The following is a 22,261-nucleotide window of genomic DNA, read 5'->3' as shown; positions in this document are numbered from 1 at the left end:
GTCAGTTCCTTACTAGAAGCTTGATTCCAAGTGCTGACCGATTGCTCTCTTTCTCCTTGTCTTGCAGGCAAGAACAAGGCCAAAGGAAAAGACAGGGAAAAAGCATGATATGGGATACTCTTGCTTTTAACCCTGATGATATAAGATATTCTTGCTCTAGTATAGCTTGTTTGCAGATGTATTATCGGGGGGAAAGAAAGCTGAGTATTTCGAAAGGCTTCGTTGGTAGTGCCCTCTCAGATATGAGAAAGGGTTGAGCAGTTTTGCAGGTCTGCCTGTCCGTGGAGGATGGAGATCGACATATATAGGAGCCTCCTTACCAACAGGTAGTAATGTTATTCCTTTACCCTTCTTGGTCATAGCAATGTAGTGGGAGCTACAAGCTTCACGTGTTTTAACTTTGTCAGAGCATTTTGAAAAAATGGCCTGTGGTATCTGGAAAGCTGATGTTGCGTGTGAAGATTGCAGACAAGCTTTATCCAAGGAAATATGGCTTTCGAAGTTCGGAGAGCGGTGCCTCTTCGGTTTTCCAACAAGCAATCCTGTCGGAGATCTGGCTCTCGAGATTTAGAGAACGATGCCTCTTCGATTTTTTAGAAAGCAATCCTGTTGGGAGTCTGGCTCTCGAATTTCGGAGGCGGTGCCTCTTCGATTTTTGAGCAAGTATTCCTGTTGGGAGTCTGGCTCTCGAGATTCGAAGGGCGGTGCCTCTTCGATTTTTGAGCAAGTATTCCTGTTCGGAGTCTGGCTCTCGAGATTCGGAGAGTGGTGCCTTTTCGATTTTTGAGCAAGCAATATTGTTGGGACTGTTTTCTTGATCAAGAGTGTGAAGCTTTTGAGAATTGTGGTTGCCCTCAATTGATGAAGCTCTTGTTGGCACCATAAATTAGTTTTGCTTCACACTGTCTTGATCAAGTGTGTGTGAAGCTTTTGGCGAGTTGTAGTGTTTGCATTGTTACAAAGGAGAAATGTTTGAAGCAGATGCAAGAGGGTTGAATAGCTTGATCTTTGTATGCCATGCATTGAAGTTGTTGTTGGCTTGCAATAAGACTTTGTTAGTGACTATAACTTTTGTTGGGCATAAACGCTCCCCTGGTTGAGTTGTCAAGCTTGAGGGTTTTTGATTATTTGTGAATGTTAGGAGTTCACATGTACAAGTTGTACCACTCGTCTTCTAGTAGGTGGAATGAATGGTGATGCTTTCATCACTTGGTTTGGTGGTACAAAAGTGAGTTCCTTCATCACCTTTCATCACATTTCATCACCTGGCTGGTGGCATGAAGATGAGTTCCTTCTTCACCTAGTTGGTGGCATGAATGGCAAGTTGCCAAATGATATTAGAGTACGGGTTGTACATTTCATCACCTGGTTGGTGGCATGAAGATGAATTCCTTCTTCACCTGGTTGGTGGCATGAGTGGCAAGTTGCCAAATGATATTAGAGTACGGGGTGTACATTTCATCACCTGGTTAGTGGCATGAATGAGAGTACGGGTTATACATTTCATCACCTGGTTGGTGGCATGAAGATGAGTTCCTTCTTCATATTTCATCACCTAGTTGGTGAGAATAAGGGCAAGGTGTCGAGGCACATTATAGCAAGTGTCGAATGACACAAAGTATGTTGAACCCTTTCGAAGCACAGTTGGCTTATGTATGAATGTGTTGCAATGTATGATTGAACAAATATACTGTGAAGCTATTCGTTTATTTGTATAGTCTTGTTGACATATACTTAGACTTTGTTTCATAATAGAAGCATTCATGTTGAAGCCTTGAACCCGAGTGTTTCATTGCTAGGAATGTAAGAGGATTAGAACCGAGTTGTCTAAATCACCTCTTTATTGCATTCATGCCAAATAGTCTTCGTTACATAAGATGCCGAACGGCTAAAGCTTAACACTTGTACAATGTAAGTTTACTTGTAATGGTACTTCAAGTGATCAGCGTTCCATAGATGGCCAAAGGTCTTGCCATCGGAGCTTCTAAGCTTGTAGGAGCCAGGGCAACTGATGCCAACAACTTCAAACGGTCCATCCCAGTTTGGACTAAGTGTTCCTTCATTCGGGACTCTGTCGTAGAGTAATCTTTTCTTCAATACCCAGTCCTCCACTTTGAAAGAACGAGGTTAGACCCTTGAGTCATAGTAGTTGGAGATGCGCTGCTTGTAGGCGACATTCCTCAAGTGAGCCTAGTTTTTGTGTTCCTCGACTAGATCTAAGTTGAGGGTAAGTTGTTTGTCATTTTCGCTTTGCACGTAGTTCTGGATTCGGAACGTTACTTGCTCAAGCTCAACTGGGACAACTGCCTCTGTACCAAAGGTAAGTGAGAATAGGGTTTCTCCTGTTGATGTTCGATACGAAGTACGGTATGACCAAAGAACTTAGGGTACAAATTCTGGCCAACAACCTTTAGCCTTGTCCAAGCTGGTTTTCAAAGTTCGCTTGATTATTTTGTTGATGGCTTCGACTTGTCCATTAGATTAGGAATGAGCTGGGGAGGCAAAACATAAGTTGATGTTGAACTTAGAGCAGAACATCCTAAACTTATTTTTGTCGAACTGTCGCCCGTTGTCAGTGACTATCGCATTGGGAATGCCGAATATGCAAAGGATGTTCTTTCATACGAAGTCTTCTATTTTTGCCTCAGTAATGGTTGCCAAGGGTTCTACTTTAGCCCACTTTGTGAAGTAGTTAACTGCAATGATTGCATAACGGACCTTGCCCTTCCCTGCAGGCATTGGGCCGATCAAATCAAGTCCCTATTGGGCAAATGGCCAAGGGCTGATCATAGGAATGAGCGGCTCGGGAGGGGAATGAGGAATAGTTGTGTAGCGTTGACACTTATCACATGAGCAAGATATTCTGATGGCATCTTGGTGGAATGTTGGCTAGTAATATCCTTAGCGAAAAGTCTTGTGTGCTAGGGATCGAGATCTAGCATGATCTCCGCAGACTCCTTCATGTATTTCCCAAATGACAATTTCCACCTCCGCAGGCGTAAGGCATCTTAGGTATGGTAGGTTAAAACTTCGTTTGCAGAGTTGGTCATTAATGATCAAGTAACGGGTAGCCTTGTATAGAATCTGCTTAGCTTGGACTTTATCATTTGGGAGGGTACCATGCGCAAGGAATTTTTAAATTGGGGTAATCCAACTATCCCCCTGTTGTAAGTTGCACACTTCCACGGCCATGGTGCTTGGTGCTGCCAACAATTCGACGTGAATTTTTCTCCCAATTTTGTCTTCCACTGCTGAGGCGAGGTGAGCCAAAGCGTCTGCATGACTGTTTGCCACTCGAGGAATTTGGGTGATCTGGTAGTGGAAGTGCTTGAGCAACAATTGTGTTTGTGCCAGATATGCTGTCATAAAGCTATCCTTAGCGTCAAAGTTGTTGGTGATCTGGTTAACCACCAATTGAGAGTCACTGAATATATCAATTCGTTTAACCCCAGGGTGTTTGGCCAAACGTAAGCCTGCTAGAAGGGCTTCATATTCGGCCTCATTATTTGATGCCTTGAATTTGAAACGAATAGCATACTCCATTGCCATTTTGTCAGGGGTCATAAGGACTAGTCCTGCTCCTCAACCCTGTTGGTTGGATGAACCATCAACATATAGACTCCATGCTGGGGCTGCTGGTTCTATTTTCTGAGCTTTCAAGGGTAATGAAACCACTTCTTTAGGCGCAGAAATAATGTCAACATGATATGTGAAGTCGGCAATGAAGTCTGCCACTGTTTGGCCCTTCTCAGCTGGCTTTGGTTGGTAAGAGATGTCAAACTCACTCAATGCTATCGCCCATTTGATCATTTACCCGGAAGTGTCAGGACTTTGGAGTATCTGTCGAAGATGATGATTGGTAAGCACGATGATGGAGTGTGCTAGGAAGTAAGGGCGAAGTTTTCGAGCAGACATGACCAATGCTAGAGCCAATTTCTAAATGTTGGAGTATCTTGTCTCCGCATCTTGTAAGGCCTTGCTAGCGTAGTAGACAGGCCGTTCGACATTACCATCCTTTCAAATGAGAACATAACTTAATGCTGAAGTCGATACCAACAGATAGATAATAAGAGTGTCAACAACCTCAAGTTTGGAGAGCATAGGGGCTTTACTCATGTAGTATTTGAGGTTCTTGAATGCCTCGGCACATTCATCAGTCCATGTAATGTACTTCTTACCTTCCTTAAGTACTTTGAAGAAATGAGCACATTTGTCTGTGGCCTTAGAGATAAACCTAGTTAAGGCTGCCACCTTGCCAGTAAGGCTCTGGATGTCTTTTGAAGTTATCGGTTCTTTCATGTCGAGGATTGCTTTGATCTTCTCGGGATTAGCCTCAATGCCTCGTTGGCTTATCATGAAGCCTAAGAATTTGCCAGAGCCTACGCCAAAGGCACATCTGTTGGGGTTCAACCTCATTCGATACCTCTTCAGAATGGTGAAAGTTTCAGATAGGTTGGTGATGTGTTGGTCAACATTTTTGCTCTTGACTAGCATATCATCAACGTAAACTTCTATGCTCTTCTCAATCTGTTCGGCGAACATTGAATTGACTAGTCTCTGATAAGTCACTCTTGCATTCTTTAGGCCGAATAGCATGACTTTATAGCAATATAGTCCCCTATCAGTAGTAAAGGTTGTGTGTTCTTGGTTCGGAGGGTTCATAAGGATTTGGTTGTATCCTGAGTAAGCATTCATGAAGCTCAGGAGTTCACACCCTGCCGTAAAGTCTATAAGTCTGTCTATAAGAGGAAGAGGAAATCTATCCTTGGGGCATCCTTTATTTAGGTCGATGTAATCGACACACATTCTCCACAAGACCTTTTGGAGCAGGAGACTTTTCTTGGTCGGATTCTTTTTAACAAGGACAACATTTGCTACCCACGTTAGATAATTAACTTCGCGGACGAAGCATATGCCTTTGAGTTTTTCAACTTCTGCCTTCATTGCCTTATACTGTTCAGCGTCATAACATTTTCGCTTCTGTCTTACTGGCTTGGTCTTGGGGTCAATACTTAAGCGATGACAGATGATATCGGGAGAGATGCCTGGCATGTTCTCGTATGACCAGGCGAAGTGCTCAGTGTTCTCTTGCAAAAAAGATATCAATGCCAACCAAATGAGTGGTGACAAGGTGGTGCCAATCTTCACCATGCGATCCGAATAATCTTTTGAGATAGAGACATTCTCCAACTCTTCAGCGGGTTGTGCTTGCTGGTGAAAAAGTCATCTCGAGGATCGTCGGGTTGACTATTACCACCGTGAAGATCCAAGTTGGTTTCGTCTGGGCTGGTCTTTATGACTTAGTCATGTATAGAAAGGGTTTCCTTGGGCACAGGCAGGTGTTGTTGCTTGACCGAAGTGTTGTAACATGATCGTGCACTAAGTTGATCTCTTATGATGTAACCATTGCCATAGGGGGTTAGAAATTTCATCAACAACATATGTGTGGATACCATGCACTTGAGATCATTGATGCTTGTGCGTCCCAAGATGACATTGTATGTCGTTGGGCAATCAACCACCAGGAAGTTAGTGGTAATGGTAGCTGTGTAAGGGCATGTACCAATGGTGAAAGGTAAGTGTATGCTCCCCAAAGGTTGCACGATATCACCGGAGAAGCTTATTAGAGAAGAAATCGAGCGATCGAGCAAGTGTTCAACTACATTAAGTGCCCTGAAAGCTTCAGCAAACATGATATTGACCGAAGCCCCCGTGTCTACCAGGATTCGTCGTGTAGGAAACCCGGTGTGGCTTGAGGGTAATTTTGTTCTCTTCACCTAAAAATCCACATGTCGCCTCTTGATTATTTTTGGCTCCACAAATGCCCCCACACCTGCGGGCTGCTTGTAGGAAATGGCAACAGGTGTAAAGATCTTCTTACTCTAGGACTGCTTCATATTTTAATGTATATTCCCTCTTTAATATGAAATTAGATCCTTTTAGGAAAGGGAAATAAATTTCTCTGAAAACCTATTTAAGTCCACCTTAAGTGGGTTGTTAAATCAACTTTGGAGAGCGATTTATTCTACCCTACAAGAGAGAAAGCTTAGAGGATATTTGTTCCCCCTCCCCTAGTAATCTTCTACACTTGCCCGTGCAAATGACCGTCTTTCATTGCTTTCTTCGTCTTCTCCGCGCCGCACCGATGTAAGGAAAACTTAATTCTCCTTGTCTTATTCTTGGGAGGTGCTGCCACGGGGCAACCGTCAGGGTGGTGCGGCATGTCGGCTAGCAGAGGCCAGGAGTCAGCTTGTCATAGGCCAAAGAGGTGGTGTGGCAGGGGCCATTGCTTGTGCTGCTCGGCTTGATTGAAGTCAAGAATTAGCTAGTCATGGGTCGAGGAAGTGGCATGGCATGGGCAACAGATTAGGCTGCCATGTCTAGGTTGATTTGCCAAAAATGAGGAAACTGCTTGAGTTTGATTTCTCAGCTGCCGTAGATGGAGCAGTCAAGGATAAAGCTGCCAAGATCGGAGTTGCTGAAGATGAAGTGTCGGATGAGTGAACTATTAAGTGCAAAAGTGGTTGATGCCCCTGACCATTTGCTGCTTAGTTGATCTTCAAGCATTCGATCTTTTAAGCTATGTGGCCTTCTCACACTGGAGAGCTTACCCAGATGGGTGTTAGGCAATTAGTTTACCCTTTCGCACTGGAGAACAATTAGTTTACCCTCTTACACTGGAGAGTAAACCCATATGGGTGTCGGGGAATTGGTTTACCCTCTCGTACTGGAGAGCAATTAGTTTATCCTCTCGCACTGGAGAGCAGACCCATACGGGTGTCGGGGAATTGGTTTACCCTCTCGTACTGGAGAGCAATTAGTTTATCCTTTCGCACTGGAGAGCAGACCCATACGGGTGTCGGGGAATTGGTTTACCCTCTCGTACTGGAGAGCAATTAGTTTATCCTCTCGCACTAGATAACAAACCCATACGGGTGTCAGGGAATTGGTTTACCCTCTCGCACTGGAGAGCAATTAGTTTATCCTCTCGCACCAGAGAGTAGACCCAAAAAGGGTTTTGAGCAGTTGTTGTGGACAGCAGTTGAGCCAGGCTTATGGCTAACTTTTTAAATCTTCATTGAGAATAAAGAAATAAATCAACTGTGCTGGAAGGTAGAAACTGCATAACATACTGGATAATTCAGCTTGCAAAGCCTTGTTCGTCAAGCTGCTCAAAACTTCGAACTTATTTGGAAAAGCCCAAACATGGTTCATAGGGTGACGGAGACTTCCCCTGCTCGTTTCGTTGACCTGTCAATATACTCGTTGCATCGACCCTCATTTGTTAGCTTCTCAAGGTACTGCTTCCACTTCAGGCAACCGTTGGTAGTGTGGCCTGGTCCTTAATGAAATGCGCAATACTTCGTATGATCCAACTTGGCCGATTGGAACTGTGAACTTGGTGAATGTTTCAGGCACCGCGTCTTATTTGGTTGGGGAACGTTCCATGTGCTTCTTTTCTAACTCGTTTTGTTGGACTGCTTGGCCTCGTCCCATAGTGCATGCTTTTCTGCCAAAGCATATGAAGCTGCTAAGGTCAGTTCTTTTCCCATGATCAGTTTTCTGAATAAATGGTGTTCGGTGGGAAGCCTATTTCTGAATGCTGCCGTTGCTATGTCCTCGTTGCAACCAACAATCTTGGCCTTCTCCGCTTTGAACCTCTTGACATAGTCGTGAATTGTCTCCCAATGGTCTTTTATAATGCTAAAGAGATGGTCGGATGCCTTTTTGATTGAGCGGTTAGACGAATACTCCTTAGTGAAAACAAAGGAAAGTTCGTTGAAACTCCATATTGATTGCGGCGGTAGAATGTGAAACCAATCTTGCACCTCCTATTGATGAGTTGTGGCAAAAATTTTGCACATAAACGCGTCGTTGTTCCTGTAGAGGATCATGATACTGCAGTAGTGCTTAAGATATCGATCTGGATTTTCGTTTCCCTTATACAGAGTGAAGTGAGGCATAGTGAACCTGCGAGGTGGATCTGTTTGCTCGATCTCATTCGTGAATGGTGACATGATTATGCTGGTCATGTCTCGTCGAATCACATCATCAGCAGCCTCGTTACCTTGGAAATTGAGCAATCGTTCAGTTAGAAGCCTCTCAATTTCTTCTTGAATTTGCCTCTGATGGAGCAGTGGAACTTTCGGCTGCACCCGGTCGTGACTTATAGGTTTGGGCAGCTCTCTTTTATGCTCGACTCGTCTATGTCGCGGCTGTAGTGCATGGGGCATGTCCCTAGCAGGCAAACGGGCTGCTTGCAGGCTGCCGGTTGAACTTAAGTCGAATTGAGTGACTGCTTTTCTCCGTCTGTCGTGCTGCCTACTCCAATGTAAGGTGGAAAATACTCCTAACGAGCGTAGTTATGAATGAACACTTCGCCTAGAAGGTTGTCCATGTTGATAATCGAAGTGTGACCTCAACCTTGAACTTATGTTCGTCCGTGGGCTTGATCGGGAATGCACACTCCTCCGCGTGCTATCCCAAGAACCCAGACTGGAGCGTAAACTGCCTAAATGCTCGAATCGTGACTGTTTAATGGGCTGCTTGCCGGGACGCTAGTGGAGAGGTTCGTCTGCCCTTGTCCTACTTTGGGACATCTCGTCCGAGACACGTTGGAACTCGGTACGTTGCAAGAGTTGATTCACCAAGGTTATCTATTGTGTAAAGGCGATCGTCAACTCTATGACTTGTCGAGACAAGTGTTGTTCGCCATTTAGATTGGAAGGGCTTGGAATGAATGTGCCTCATTGAGCAGTGGAATTATGATAGGCTCCGGGCGCGAGATTTGAATTGGGAAATGTCAAATCTATCAAGAAACGTGGTGAAAATGCCCCCGGTTCAATCGTAGGCTCATAAATTTGAAGCTGGGACGGTTGAACTAATCTTGGACTGATTTGGTCTGCTTGGAATGCCACAGCAGTAGGCTGGGCCACGAGAATGGGCTGCTCAGAGGGAGTAGGTTGGGCCACGAGGGTGGGTTGTTCGGCGTATGTAGGTTCGAGGCTAGGGCTCGGCTTGGGATCGCGTTGGGCTTGAAGTGACATGGCTTGGGATTGCTTTAATGGCACGGCTCGAGTGGTAATAGTGCCATGGACCTCGCCGCGAGTGGCTACCGAGGTAGCCACCATGGTGGTTCCCGTGGTGGAAACTCGTGGTGGTGGTGCCACTCCACTTATTGTCACATTTAGCCTCGTGGATCGCCATGGTCCCATTTTTTGAATGTTGAAAATTTCATTTGTTGAATTTTCTAAATTTCTAGCCATTGTACTTCTCTTTTACGTTTTATCAAAGAATTTTTGCAAATAAAAAATTCTAATAATAAGAACGTACGAAAAATCTACATATGGACAAGAAAATAGAAAACCTTGAATGCGAGAGTCTTCTACGAGTGTGGGACTCAGCTATCAATGAAAGCACCAATTTGTGGATGCAAATTTCCGCCTTCTTCTTCTTGGACAAAATTGCACCTACAAAACAATTAACACCTTAGGTCAAGGCCAAGAGCCTCATGTGCCCACGATGAATGGGGGGCTTTGGCCGAAGAACCTCCAATGCCAAAGTTAGAATTTAGAGAAAAAAGTGTTTGGAGAGTTTTTTGGGAGTTTTGCAAGAGTGTGGAACAAGTCTTTCAAAGAAAATGGAGTCCTATTTATAGAGCATGGCTGACCCTCTTTGGAAGAGAGTGGCTAGCCCTTGGATGTTTTTTAGGGTGTAATGGTGATTAATTTGGTGATTAATGGATTAATTTGGAATTAATCCATTAATTAGCCTAATTAATTTAATTTATATGGAAGGTTTTGAAGGTTATGGAATTATTTCCTTGTAGAGGATATGGAGTAAAGATGGATGAGATAAATTTGAACTTGTTACCTATTTTGGGCACTCTTGACTTGGTTGATGGATAATTCTCCACTGCTCGCGTGTAAGAAACCCGGTGTGTCTCAAGGGTAATTTTGTCCTATTCACCTAAAAATCCACGTGTCGCCTCTTGATTATTTTTGGCTCCACACATCCGAAATTTTCTGTTTCGGTATTAACTCTTGTAAACGGTCACAAATGCTCATCTTCCCACCAATATAGTTTCCTTCGAAATATAACCTAGCTAGTTTTTTCAATTTTTTAATCTAACCAAAATTAATGTTCATAAGACTTCTAAACTCTCTTTTCCTCCCAACATTGTGATTTATTTGGTCTAAACTCATCCCACTATTGAACCATTAGGCTCCAGACACCACCACGTTACTTTATTATCTCTACTAGAAAACGATTAAAACAAGGAATCAGCATACCAATCACTTGGCTCAAGCGAGTGCCACTTTTTTCTTAGCGCAAACTTCTCACCACACAACGTATTTCACGATTGCTACCCGAGCTGTAATCGAGTAGTCATTGAACGATGCGCGAGTCTGCCAGAGGTAAAATTCAACAATTAAACTAGAGATGAGGGGTTTAGAGAGGAGAATGACTAGAGTTTAGAGCATGGTAATCGGAAAGAATCAAACATTTCGGAGGGAAACATTTTACAAAAAATGAGCCCTCAAAATATGCAGAAATGCTTTAATGGAAGCAAATTAGAACAACCCATGATTCTTATTCATTCCACCCTTTCCACATATCATAGAAAATGATGGGATGAGTTGCAGGTTGCTAGATTTAGATGCAGTTTAGGAAATCTTTTATTGTACTGAGAGAGCGAGATATGGTGGTGGCATTGGTCGTATTGGGTGCAGGTGGTGGCAGTGGTGGATTCGGGAGAAGAGATAGGGTGGGGTGGGACTGTGGTGGACTGGTAGGAGTCGAAGAGAGGGGGAAAAGACAAGAGGTAGGAAGGTAGGGCACTCTGCATAGGATGAAGAGGTTAATTAGTTTTAAAAAAATACTATTTAGTTTTCTATCACAACAAAAAAGTTAAATGTAATAACGTAATTTTATAAAACAAAATTTTGTTATTTTTTGTTTAACTCTCACCTACAAGTAATTTTAACATCTCTAATTTAAAAAAAAAAAAATTTAATTAAACTCTTCTCCCTCCCCACTCCTACGTTCTTTCTCATTCTTCCACTCACCTTCAATTTTAAAAGCAAAAATAAAAAAATTTCAAAATGGTGAAGCTTTTAGTATCTCCAAAATACCTCTCCCTAATTAGAATTCTAAAATAAAAATTCAATTTAAAAAATCCAAACTAAATAAAAATACATAATAAAAATAAGGTCTAAAAAGGCAAATTGTTATACACATAAGCGCGTGACATGACAGTAATTCATGGAGTAGAGGGTCGTCGGCCTGGATTCGGAAGGTTAGGGGGAATAATAATCTACCATTCCTCCATTTCAGTATTGATAAGGGATGTGTTATTGGCATTCTAAAAATCTCATTCTACACTTTACAAGTTTATTTTTTTTTCTTTTCCAAATATAAAAAATTTGAATTGTAAAATGAGATTTTTGGAGCGCTAATAACAATTTTCACTGATATATAAGAGCCTGCAGACTCTGGCAACAGAGCTCCATGGAGTGTGAAGTAAAATGGCAGCAAGTCAAAATCTTTCGAAGTTGTTATTCTGCTATGCTGCTCTACTCACAGTGCTTATCTGCATTAAGCCTATCAAATCCCAGGAACAGGTGGGCACTCTTGCAGATGATGAAGGTGAAGGGCACTCTTGCAGATGATGAAGGTGAAGGGCTCTCTTACTTTGAAATCTTTACTTTTGATGTTTCATATGTGTGAAGTGATTGCAATTTTAGTTGCTGGAATTGGATTGTTCATTTGAAAAATGTATGTTTATGGTGGAAATAACTTAAATTTGTAAGCTTTTTAGACAAAATTTGACAGGAAATTGAATAAGAATAGTGCTTATGCATGAATTTTTTATGAGGTTCAAATTTTTCTATGTTTTCTGTGGCCAATTGTATTAGACTTACCAGAAAGGATGAAACTTTATCTTACTCATTACTTGCTTTTGTGAAAAGTGGTTTTGTTTGACATTGTGTTTCTGTGCATTTGGGTGTGGCAGTGGAAGCACTTCGTGAAATAGCTGTGCAATTGAATAAAAAGGATTGGAATTTCAGTGATCCTTGTAGCAATATTCCGACTGTTTCAATCCCGCATACAGATCAGTACAACAACACTCTCGTCTGCAACTGCTCTTTCTCTGGCAATGTATGCCACATTCAAAGCATGTAAGCAATTTTTACGAGCTGTAATATATAATTTCTGCTCTAAATTTCCTGTAATGGTTACTGGCCGATGCTACAATTGCAAGTGCATGAAGGTTTTTTGTCTTTATCAAGTTGTAAGAGATTGCGGTTTTTAGCACAACATTCATAACCTATAAGTTATGGATCCTTTTCATGCAGTTTTCTTACCGGACAGGACCTTGATGGTGTGCTTCCACCAGCACTGTCGAAGCTACCTTACCTTAAGCAAGTGTATGAAGATATTTTCACTATTCTGTTTTAGTTTCTCTGACCACCAATTTATTAAGTTTCCGTCTGAAATCCTAATAGCACTGTTTCTTTATGGTCGTAGTAATTTGGGCCAGAATTACCTTAGCGGTTCAATACCACGCGAATGGAATTCTACTAAGTTGGAATTTCTGTAAGTGACTTGTAGACTTTTGTTTGAGGTTGATGATAAACTCGTGTGCCAATTATTGAACTAATGTCATGCCAATGCAGGGTTCTCAGTGTGAACAACTTATCAGGACCTATTCCTGGTTATTTGGGAAGCATAACTACTCTCCAAGCACTGTATGCATCTATTCTTTCTTCCATTGCTTTCACCTCATTCAGAATAGTTAGTTTGGTGCACCAATTTGTTTGATTTGGATACGAACTTGACAAGGCTTTGCTTTCAGGGCCTTGGAGAGCAACTAATTTTCTGGAACTATTCCCCTGGAGTTGGGCAATTTGGTTAACATGGAGCTTCTGTCAATTTTCTATTTTATTGTCCCTTATATGTTTATACCTTTTATTTTTTTTGGATTTTCATAAGCAAGTATATATGTTAATTGACAACGGTTTGGTCTTTTTTTTTGTATGGGTATTGGGTAACTACAGTTATCTTCGTGCTAACAATCTCACCGGTGAGCTGCCTTTGGCCCTCATTAAAATGACCAAATTAAGAGTACTGTACGTGATATGACTACCTTAAATAATGTAGGTTCGTTCCATGAAATACTTATGGTTTATGTCATTTAATCTTTCGGCTTTTTGTGGCATTATTTACAGTTATATTGGCAGTAACAACTTCACTGGAAGAATACCTGACTACTTTCGAAGTTGGAAAGACCTCCAGTGTTGTGCTAGGACAGCACCAAACCCGTTGGAACCAACTCAAGCTAACCCACAGATAATATATCAAATGAAAATGCAAGAACAAAATATAAAAGAACACCAAGATTTTAACGAGGTTCCTCAACAGTCAGTGTAACTGGAGTACGTCCTCGGAGCAGTAGGAGCTCACCCAATAATCCACTATCAACCAAATGGGAGTTTACAAAGTGTTGGCAATCTCACAACCCAAATAACCCAATACACCCAATAACTCTCACACTCTAAAGAAACAAATAGAGAGGGAAATATAGTGAATAATTTCCTCTCTATACAAAGCTCAAAGCTAATACACAAATACAACTTTGATTGAGTGAGTACCAACAAAGAAAGAAATCATCTTTCTTTCTTCTCTTTCTGCTCTCAGTTTTCTGCTCTCTGCAGCTCTCTTTGCTCTCTCAAAGATGGACTACAAAACAGAAAATGGTGCACTCCAACTTCCTCTCTCTTTCTCACTTCCGTATGCTAACATTCATCCATCATCAACACCCAATAAAAAATTCAAAAACATCATCATGACCATCAACTTTTCTTTTCAACAAACATAATCATGATGCCTCCTCATCATGATGTCTTTCACCTTTTTTTATTTTGGTTTGTTTATTAGCCGAAAGTTGTTTTGTTTTGTTGTCCACTTGGCCACTTGGCCACAATTCAACAATCTCCACCTTGGCCAAGTTCCGAAAAACGCCATGATAAGCCAACCAACACAATTAACACACAACATCACTCCAAAACACTAGCAAGAGAACAACTCATGCCGAGCCAAATGCTCCAAAACTCCTACTGCTCAACGCCTTCTTTATATAGGCAAAATGTGAGCCAAGTTCAAACAATGAACAAACTTGGCTACACCAACAACCTTAGTCAACATATCAGCGGGGTTGTCTTTAGTTGGAATCTTCTGGAGAATGATTTCCCCTTCACCAACAATTTCACGAACAAAGTGATAACGCACATCTATGTGCTTGGTCCTCGCATGATGAACCTGATACTTAGCCAAATAAATGGCACTCTGACTATCACAATGTACCTCCACCTGCTTCTGATCAACTCCCAAATCTCTAATCAGCCCATGTATCCAAATGGCCTCCTTTATAGCTTCAGCAACTGCCATATATTCAGCCTCTGTAGTAGACAAGGCAACAGACGACTGCAAAATGGACCTCCAGCAAACTGGTCATTTAGCCATAGTAAACACATAGCCTGTAGTAGACTTCCTTCCATCCAGATCACCTGCATAATCTGAATCAACATAACCAACTGCAAAATGACCAATACCAGAGTCATCCCTCTCAAAGCATAAACCAACATCTCGAGTACCATGGAGATACCTCAATATCCATTTAGCTGCTTGCCAATGCTTTTTACCTGGATTATGCATATATCGACTCACCATGCCAACTGCATGAGCAATATCCGGTCTAGAGCATACCATTGCATACATCAAACTACCAACCAAATTTGCATATGGTATATTTTTCATTTGCAGCTTCTCTTTATCATTTTTAGGACATTGTAGAGAACTCAATTTAAAATGAGGAGCCAAAGGGGTACTAACCGGTTTGGTTGAATCATGAACTCCAAACTTCCGAATCAACTTCTCAAGGTATTGTCTTTGATTCAAACTGACCAAACCCTTCTCTCTATCTCTAGTGATCTCCATGCCAAGGATCTTCTTCGCTTCACCAAGATCCTTCATCTCAAACTCATTCTTCATTTGCTTCGTCAATTTTTCAATCTCTTCAACATTTTTTGAGGCAATCAACATATCATCAACATATATCAACAAATAAATGAAAGACCCATCTTGCAACTTCTTGAAGTACACACAATGATTATATTGACTTCTAGAATAATTTTGGCCTCTCATAAATTTATCAAACCTCAAATACCATTGCCTTGGAGATTGCTTCAAGCCATAAAGTGATTTCTTCAATTTGCAAAACAAATTTTCCTTCCCTTTCACTATATACCCATCCGGTTGACACATATAAATCTCTTCATTCAAATCACCATGTAGGAAAGCCGTCTTCACATCGAGTTGCACAAGCTCAAGATCATATTGTGCAACAAGAGCTAACATAATACGAATTGAGGAGTGCTTCACAACTGGAGAAAATATTTCATTGTAGTCAATGCCCTCCTTTTGTGCATACCCTTTAGCAACTAATCTTGCTTTAAATCTCACATTGCTTTTCTCATCAGCATCTTCCTTCTTGGCATACACCCATTTGCAACCGATAGCTTTCTTGCCCTTAGGCAATTTAGCTAACTCCCAAGTCTTGTTCTTCAAGAGAGAATTCATCTCATCACCCATGGCATTGCACCACCTCTTCTTCTCCTCACTCTCAATGGCTTCCTCATAATTTGATGGAATCTCTTCAGTGATAATAGGAAGAGCAAAAGCAACATAATCATTATACCGAGCTGGCTTGGTAATTTGTCTCTTTCCTCTGTTCTTGGCAATAGACTCTTGAGGTGAAACTTGCTCTTCAACTTGAATAGAATCTTCAAGTTCAACTTCTTCAACATCCTCATAGTCTCCAACTTCTTCACTTGTAGTGGCTTCGACATCAGCGGAAATAGGATTTGAAGTACCAGAGGCAACTTTCTCAAGCTCCACCTGTTGGACATCTTTCACATTCTTCTCAGAGACTTTGTACATACTTTCTTCATCAAATGTCACATCTCTGCTGATTACAAGTTTTTTCATCTCTGGGCACCACAACCTGTAACCTTTGACACCACTACTAAAACCAAGAAAGATAGCCTTTTTGGCTCTAGGATCAAGTTTATTTTCAGTCACATGAAAATAAGCAGGTGAACCAAAAATACGGATATAGTCATAATCAGAAGAAGGTTTTCCAGTCCATACCTCCATTGGTGTCTTACCCTGAACAGCAGCTGAGGGTAACCGGTTGATGATGTGACATGCATAATTAACTGCCTCTGCCCAAAATGACTTGCTTAAACCCGACTGAGACAACATACATCTAACCTTCTCAAGCAAGGTTCGATTCAATCTTTCTGCAACTCCATTTTGTTGTGGAGTTCCCCGAACACTGAAATGTCTCACAATTCCTTCCTCTTTGCAAACTTTAAAGAAAGGATCGGATGTGTATTCACCACCATTATCCGATCTCAAAATCTTAATCTTTCTCCTAGTCTGGTTCTCAACCATTTTCTTCCAACCCAAGAAAATGCTTAACACCTCACTCTTGTGCTTCATAGTGTAGACCCAAGACCTTCTTGAATAATCATCAACAAAGGTCACGAACCAATGTCTACCACTCAAAGAGGGAGTCTTTGTAGGACCCCAAACATCCGAATGCACATAATCAAGAATGCCCTTCGTCTGATGTACCGCAGTACCAAACTTCACTCTAGTTTGCTTCCCCAAGACACAATGCTCGCAGAAATCAAGCTTACAAGTCGTGGCACCTTTTAGAAGACCTTTTTTCACAAGCCCTTGTAGAGCTTTCTCACCGGCATGGCCTAATCTCATATGCCACAATCTAGTAGTATCTGAATCAGATGTGCCCATATTTTCAGAGACTACAGATGCTTCACCTATCACAGTGCTTCCCTGCAATAAATACAAATGGCCACATCTAGGAGCTTTCATCACAACAAGTGCACCATAAGTAACTTTCAATGTCTGCCCATCTGAATGAAACCTGAAGCCCTTGGATTCCAAAGTACCCAAAGAAATAAGATTTTTCTTCAAATTCGGTACATACCGAACACCTGTCAACTCTTTAACCATGCCATCATGCAACTTCAAACGAACTGTACCAATCCCTTTTGTTGTGCAAGGATTGTCATCTCCCATGAACACAACGCCACCATCAAACTCTTTCAAGCTTGAAAACCAATCTTTGTGAGGAGTCATATGATGAGTACAACCCGTATCCAACACCCACTTAGTAGCACAATCAAATGATGAGGAAGTGGTTAAAGCAAAATCAGAAAAATCTGTTTCAACCTCAGCAACATTAGCTTCAGAACTTTCTTTTCCTTTGGTCTTCAATTTGGGACAATCTTTCTTCCAATGGCCCTTATTACGACAAAAGGCACATTCATCCATTTCCAAAGGTTTTCTACCTTTAGAGTTTCCTCTAGGTCGAGACTGTGATTTTTTCCTGCTAGAAGATGACCTCCTCTCCGATGATCTACCTCTAACAAATAAAGCTTCAGAGGTACTATCATGATTTTTATCTCTATGCCTCATTTCATAATTCATCAAGGCATTTGACACATCTTCAAATTTCACAGTTTCTTTACCATGCATAATAGTGGTAACAAAATGCTCATAAGAGTCCGGCAAGGAATTCAACAATATTAAGGCCTTATCTTCATCCTTAATATCCTCATCTAAATTTAACAAGTCGGCAATCAACTTATTAAAAGCATCAAGGTGTTTAATCATTTTTGTACCTTCTTTGTATTGGAAGCGGTAGAGCTTTTTCTTCAAGTGTAGCCGGTTCTCTGCACTCTTTGTCATATACTTGTCTTCCAATTTTTGCCACAACACACTTGCTAATGTCTCCCGCATCACAAAATACTTTTGAGTTTTTGCAAGACACAACCGAATTGAAGAGCAAGCCCACAAATTTAATTTCTCCCATTCCGGCTTCGACATAGCTTCCGGCTTCTCTCCCAAAGCGGCAAGTAGATCTTGTTGAGCCAACACATCTTTGACCTCACATTGCCACATCCCGAAGTTGTTTGTGCCATCAAACTTTTCCACTTCGAACTTTGCATTTTGCACCGTAGTTCTTGCAAACCCGGAGCTGCTTCCAAAAGGATTCTCATCTTGCCCGTCTGACATCTTTGGCAACTAAACAGTACCCAAGAGCAACTAGTGCTCTGATACCAATTGTTGTGCTAGGACAGCACCAAACCCGTTGGAACCAACTCAAGCTAACCCACAGATAATATATCAAATGAAAATGCAAGAACAAAATATAAAAGAACACCAAGATTTTAACGAGGTTCCTCAACAGTCAGTGTAACTGGAGTACGTCCTCGGAGCAGTAGGAGCTCACCCAATAATCCACTATCAACCAAATGGGAGTTTACAAAGTGTTGGCAATCTCACAACCCAAATAACCCAATACACCCAATAACTCTCACACTCTAAAGAAACAAATAGAGAGGGAAATATAGTGAATAATTTCCTCTCTATACAAAGCTCAAAGCTAATACACAAATACAACTTTGATTGAGTGAGTACCAACAAAGAAAGAAATCATCTTTCTTTCTTCTCTTTCTGCTCTCAGTTTTCTGCTCTCTGCAGCTCTCTTTGCTCTCTCAAAGATGGACTACAAAACAGAAAATGGTGCACTCCAACTTCCTCTCTCTTTCTCACTTCCGTATGCTAACATTCATCCATCATCAACACCCAATAAAAAATTCAAAAACATCATCATGACCATCAACTTTTCTTTTCAACAAACATAATCATGATGCCTCCTCATCATGATGTCTTTCACCTTTTTTTATTTTGGTTTGTTTATTAGCCGAAAGTTGTTTTGTTTTGTTGTCCACTTGGCCACTTGGCCACAATTCAACATCCAGATCTTGTAAGAGATCTCTTCTAGTGCACTTTTTTAATTCTCAACTGAAATATTTTCATGTGTAATCCTAAATCCATCAAATACGTTGTTTACAGAGAGATGCAAGCGAGTGGTCTTGAAGGCCCACTTCCATCTAGTCTCTCTGCCTTGAATAATATGACATATCTGTGAGTCCTGCCTTCTAAGCTATCAGTTATCTTAATTTTCGTGATCTCCTTGAGTCCCTTTTCTAATTTAGAGAGAAAAGTGTATTTATTAAGATACTTGTATTCCAACACGTTATCACGCTACCTTTTGCAGAAGGATTAGTGACTTAAGCGGTGAGAGTTCAGCTTTTCCAAACTTATCAAACATGACGAGCATGGTTAAATTGTGAGCCATCTTTTAGGTTTTATATATTTTTCTATTAGCATAACGTGTGTAGATGAAAACTACTTTTCTAATATCGGTTGCTTAAATTGCAGGATGTTAAGGAGCTGCAATATAACAGGAGAAATCCCTGAATATATCTCTACCATGAGAAATCTGACTGATTTGTAAGTCTTCTATCTATTGTTCTCCATTTTTTCATGACATGGTCGTCTTAATAATTGGTTTTACACTGTAGCTCTAGATTATTACTAATGTCGTATAACAAACTGGTAACACTATGAGCATATTATATACGACAATTAGGTCATGTTTGAGATTTGTGGACTTAAAATTGTTGCTTGACCTTACTGGTAACAAGCTTTAAAACGTGCACCTTTCAGTTAAGCATCACATTCTAAATTTTTTCTAAACCCGATCTTGAATTTGGTGTACATACTGTTCTATTTATTTTTCACAATGACAGACTTCATGTCACATCCAGACCCGGGCTCCATCACATTCCGGGCTCGACTCCGTCGTAGCACGATATTGTCCGCTTTGGGCCCTGACCACGCCCTCACGGTTTTGTTTTTGGGAACTCACACAAGATCTTTCCAGTGGGTCACCCATCATGGGATTGCTCTAGCCCAAACTCGCTTAACTTCGGAGTTCCGATGGAACCCGAAGCCAGTGAACTCCCAAAAAGCCTTGTGCTAATGGAGGTGGGCATGTACATATAAGGCATAGAGGATCCCCTCCCATGGGCAATGTGGGATCTAACACTTCATACTGGTTGATTCAGTTATGCTTTTATGATTTGCTTAATTTGCTTCTGATTATTTGCGTACATATTTATTTGCAGAGATCTTAGCTTCAACAGATTGGAAGGGAGCATTCCCGATCTTGAAAATATTATTCAATTGTCCACAATGTAAGGAATTTAACTCATAAGGGTAGCTATCACACATAATGATGCATGGAGGCATTTCCCTTGGTTCCTACAAGTGTCATGATCCAACTTTTAACATTGTCGTTTTGATGTTAACATGGAGCTTAATTTTGGATAACACATTCTGGCCCAAATGAGAACGAGTGCCGTTTTGTTTTTCGTTTATCAGTAAAAAAAGAAATAGAGATATGAATATGTTTAGGATTCAACCAAATTTCCCGTCTTTCTTTGTATTTTGAACCAGTATAATTATACACATGTTCATTGACATCTGTTTTATTTTGTTCACTCATCAGATATCTGACAAGAAACTTGCTTACTGGTCTTCCAGCGTGGATTAAAAATAGAGGCAGTAGCTTGTATGTTTCTTCATCCCAGAATCTTACATATTTTTCTGCTTCGTCATCCTCAATTTCATATGTTCTGCTTTATCTTTTTCATTACTCTGATGATATGCATACTATTGAATTACCACAAGTAATTATATAATTTACAAGTTTTACCAAAATATTCTGATATTGATTTTACTGGAATTCCATGTTAACAGAGAGATTCATGTTTGTGTGCAGCAATATAGATCTTTCTTACAATAATTTATCTCAGAACTCTGTCCCAGATACTTGTCAGATACCTTGTAAGCACAGCTGTTTTTCCATTTTTTTCTTTATGTTAATATCCTTGAGATAGACCTACGTTACTTTCTTTGACTTTCCAAACAGATGAATCTAACTTTTTATGATGTGTTTTGCATCAGCAATTTGTTCAGAAGTTTTTCCAGCCGGAACAATTCGTATGCTTCTAACTTCATGAGCTTCATGCAAAGACTTTTCATTTCTCTTCATTAAGTTAAGAAGCTAATGTTTGTTTTTCATACTGTAGGATACTTAGCAAATGCCTCCTTCCATGTTCAAAAGGTAGTTAAATTTATTGTGTAATTAAATCCAGAGTGGTAAATTCTGTTAGTGTGTAAATTGTGGTCTGATGTGGCTGTTGGTTTCTAGCTCATATTGCTAGGATTGTGTGTATGCTTTCTTATTAAGTCTCATAGGTCTTAATCAAGTAAGTGTATATGTATCTTCATCTCATAGGATGTAAGATGGATGGCTAGGATTGGATGGATGTAATTTGAATACTGCCAAGTTTAAATTGTAATAGCAATTAAGAGGAGTGAGACTTTTCCTCACTCACTCTCGGTGGAATGAAACAGTGAAATCATCTTGCAGAGTCATATTCTCTGCATTCTTCATCTCTCTCTCACTGCATCATCTTCTTCATTTGTGTAAACAGTTTTTGATTTCATATTACCTGTGAGTCACAGCTCACAGGGAAGGTTAAAGGTTGTTTTAACACTAACAAATTCGTCTTCATATGCAGTGAAAAGGTTACAAAGTATTGTTTTTGTTTTTTCTCTTACACTTTCTTTGTGCTCTTCTCTGTATAGATCGGTACTCGTTACATCTAAATTGCGGTGGAAATCAAACCACAGTCGGAAACATCAAGTATGAGGCAGATGACGCCCCAGGAGGTGCAGCAAAGTTTTTTCAGAACTCAGCAAATTGGGGATTTAGTAGTACTGGTGATTTGGCTGATGTTGAGACCTATGGCAAAGACTATATCGCTAATAATATTTCGATACTCAGAATGAACAACTCTGAATTGTACAAAACTGCACGACTGTCTCCTCTTTCACTCACATATTTGCACAATTGAAATACAAGGTTTCACATTCGCTAGGCAATTTAACACTTTTGAGCAGATAAAATTGCTTGGATCATGATTGCGCATTTCACTTATACACCAATTAAACATGACTGAATATAAGAATTCTTTAGAATTATCTCAAAATATATTCACCATCAGTTTAATCATTATGTTCAGCATGAACAGATACTAGAATACATGATTCAAACACTTTTGAGTCGAAATTGATCATGATTCACAAAATGGTTTGTATGTAAAGTCATTAGTGATAGTAACCTTTAGTTCTTCAAGTACCGGAGATTCTTCTTCATTTTCTGAGGAATAAACTGTGCAGAACATACATA

The 22,261-nt window shown here is 40.6% G+C and overlaps 2 protein-coding genes across 7 annotated transcripts; both read left to right on the top strand.

Annotated features, from left to right (window-relative positions):
- Window positions 1–11,245: 11,245 nt before the first annotated feature.
- Window positions 11,246–13,179, top strand: LOC103405239 (probable leucine-rich repeat receptor-like serine/threonine-protein kinase At3g14840). Of its 3 annotated transcripts, XR_011581621.1 has the most exons (7): window positions 11,253–11,677; window positions 12,017–12,182; window positions 12,360–12,431; window positions 12,532–12,600; window positions 12,681–12,752; window positions 12,860–12,931; window positions 13,062–13,179. XR_011581621.1 is itself a non-coding variant. In XM_029103115.2 (6 exons), the coding sequence occupies exons 1-6, from the start codon at window positions 11,512–11,514 to the stop codon at window positions 12,876–12,878; spliced, it is 564 nt and encodes a 187-aa protein (XP_028958948.1). In that variant the 5' UTR covers window positions 11,246–11,511; the 3' UTR covers window positions 12,879–13,029. The 3 variants fall into 3 exon arrangements, 2 of the variants coding, with proteins under 2 accessions (XP_028958948.1, XP_028958949.1); XM_029103115.2 differs by lacking the exon at window positions 13,062–13,179 and having other exon boundaries at window positions 11,246–11,677; window positions 12,860–13,029; XM_029103116.2 differs by lacking the exon at window positions 13,062–13,179 and having other exon boundaries at window positions 11,482–11,649; window positions 12,860–13,029.
- Window positions 12,970–21,954, top strand: LOC103405238 (probable leucine-rich repeat receptor-like serine/threonine-protein kinase At3g14840). Of its 4 annotated transcripts, none has more exons than XM_070822783.1 (10): window positions 12,970–13,087; window positions 19,012–19,083; window positions 19,217–19,288; window positions 19,381–19,452; window positions 20,130–20,198; window positions 20,513–20,575; window positions 20,786–20,850; window positions 20,971–21,006; window positions 21,096–21,130; window positions 21,658–21,954. In XM_070822783.1, exons 2-10 carry the CDS (start codon window positions 19,016–19,018, stop codon window positions 21,676–21,678), a joined length of 501 nt encoding a protein of 166 aa, XP_070678884.1. In that variant the 5' UTR covers window positions 12,970–13,087; window positions 19,012–19,015; the 3' UTR covers window positions 21,679–21,954. The 4 variants fall into 4 exon arrangements, with proteins under 4 accessions (XP_070678884.1, XP_070678882.1, XP_070678883.1 ...); XM_070822781.1 differs by having other exon boundaries at window positions 13,073–13,164; XM_070822782.1 differs by lacking the exon at window positions 12,970–13,087 and adding an exon at window positions 13,104–13,160.
- The last annotated feature ends 307 nt before the right edge of the window (window positions 21,955–22,261 follow it).

This window comes from Malus domestica, chromosome 05, assembly GCF_042453785.1.
Source record: "Malus domestica chromosome 05, GDT2T_hap1".
Taxonomy (NCBI): domain Eukaryota; kingdom Viridiplantae; phylum Streptophyta; class Magnoliopsida; order Rosales; family Rosaceae; genus Malus; species Malus domestica.
Note: the sequence above shows the minus strand (reverse complement) of the source record. Positions and strands in the feature narration are given on the sequence as shown.

Bases quoted from the DNA above. Each gene is read 5' to 3' on its own strand.
- LOC103405239 (XM_029103115.2), top strand. From the start codon at position 11,512: ATGGAGTGTGAAGTAAAATGGCAGCAAGTCAAAATCTTTCGAAGTTGT. The intron at 12,432-12,531 runs GTATGAAGATAT...TTATGGTCGTAG, and splicing joins CTACCTTACCTTAAGCAAGT to TAATTTGGGCCAGAATTACC. The intron at 12,601-12,680 runs GTAAGTGACTTG...ATGCCAATGCAG, and splicing joins TCTACTAAGTTGGAATTTCT to GGTTCTCAGTGTGAACAACT.
- LOC103405238 (XM_070822780.1), top strand. From the start codon at position 18,819: ATGATGTCTTTCACCTTTTTTTATTTTGGTTTGTTTATTAGCCGAAAG. The intron at 19,084-19,216 runs GTGAGTCCTGCC...TACCTTTTGCAG, and splicing joins TTGAATAATATGACATATCT to AAGGATTAGTGACTTAAGCG. The intron at 20,851-20,970 runs GTAAGCACAGCT...GTTTTGCATCAG, and splicing joins AGATACTTGTCAGATACCTT to CAATTTGTTCAGAAGTTTTT.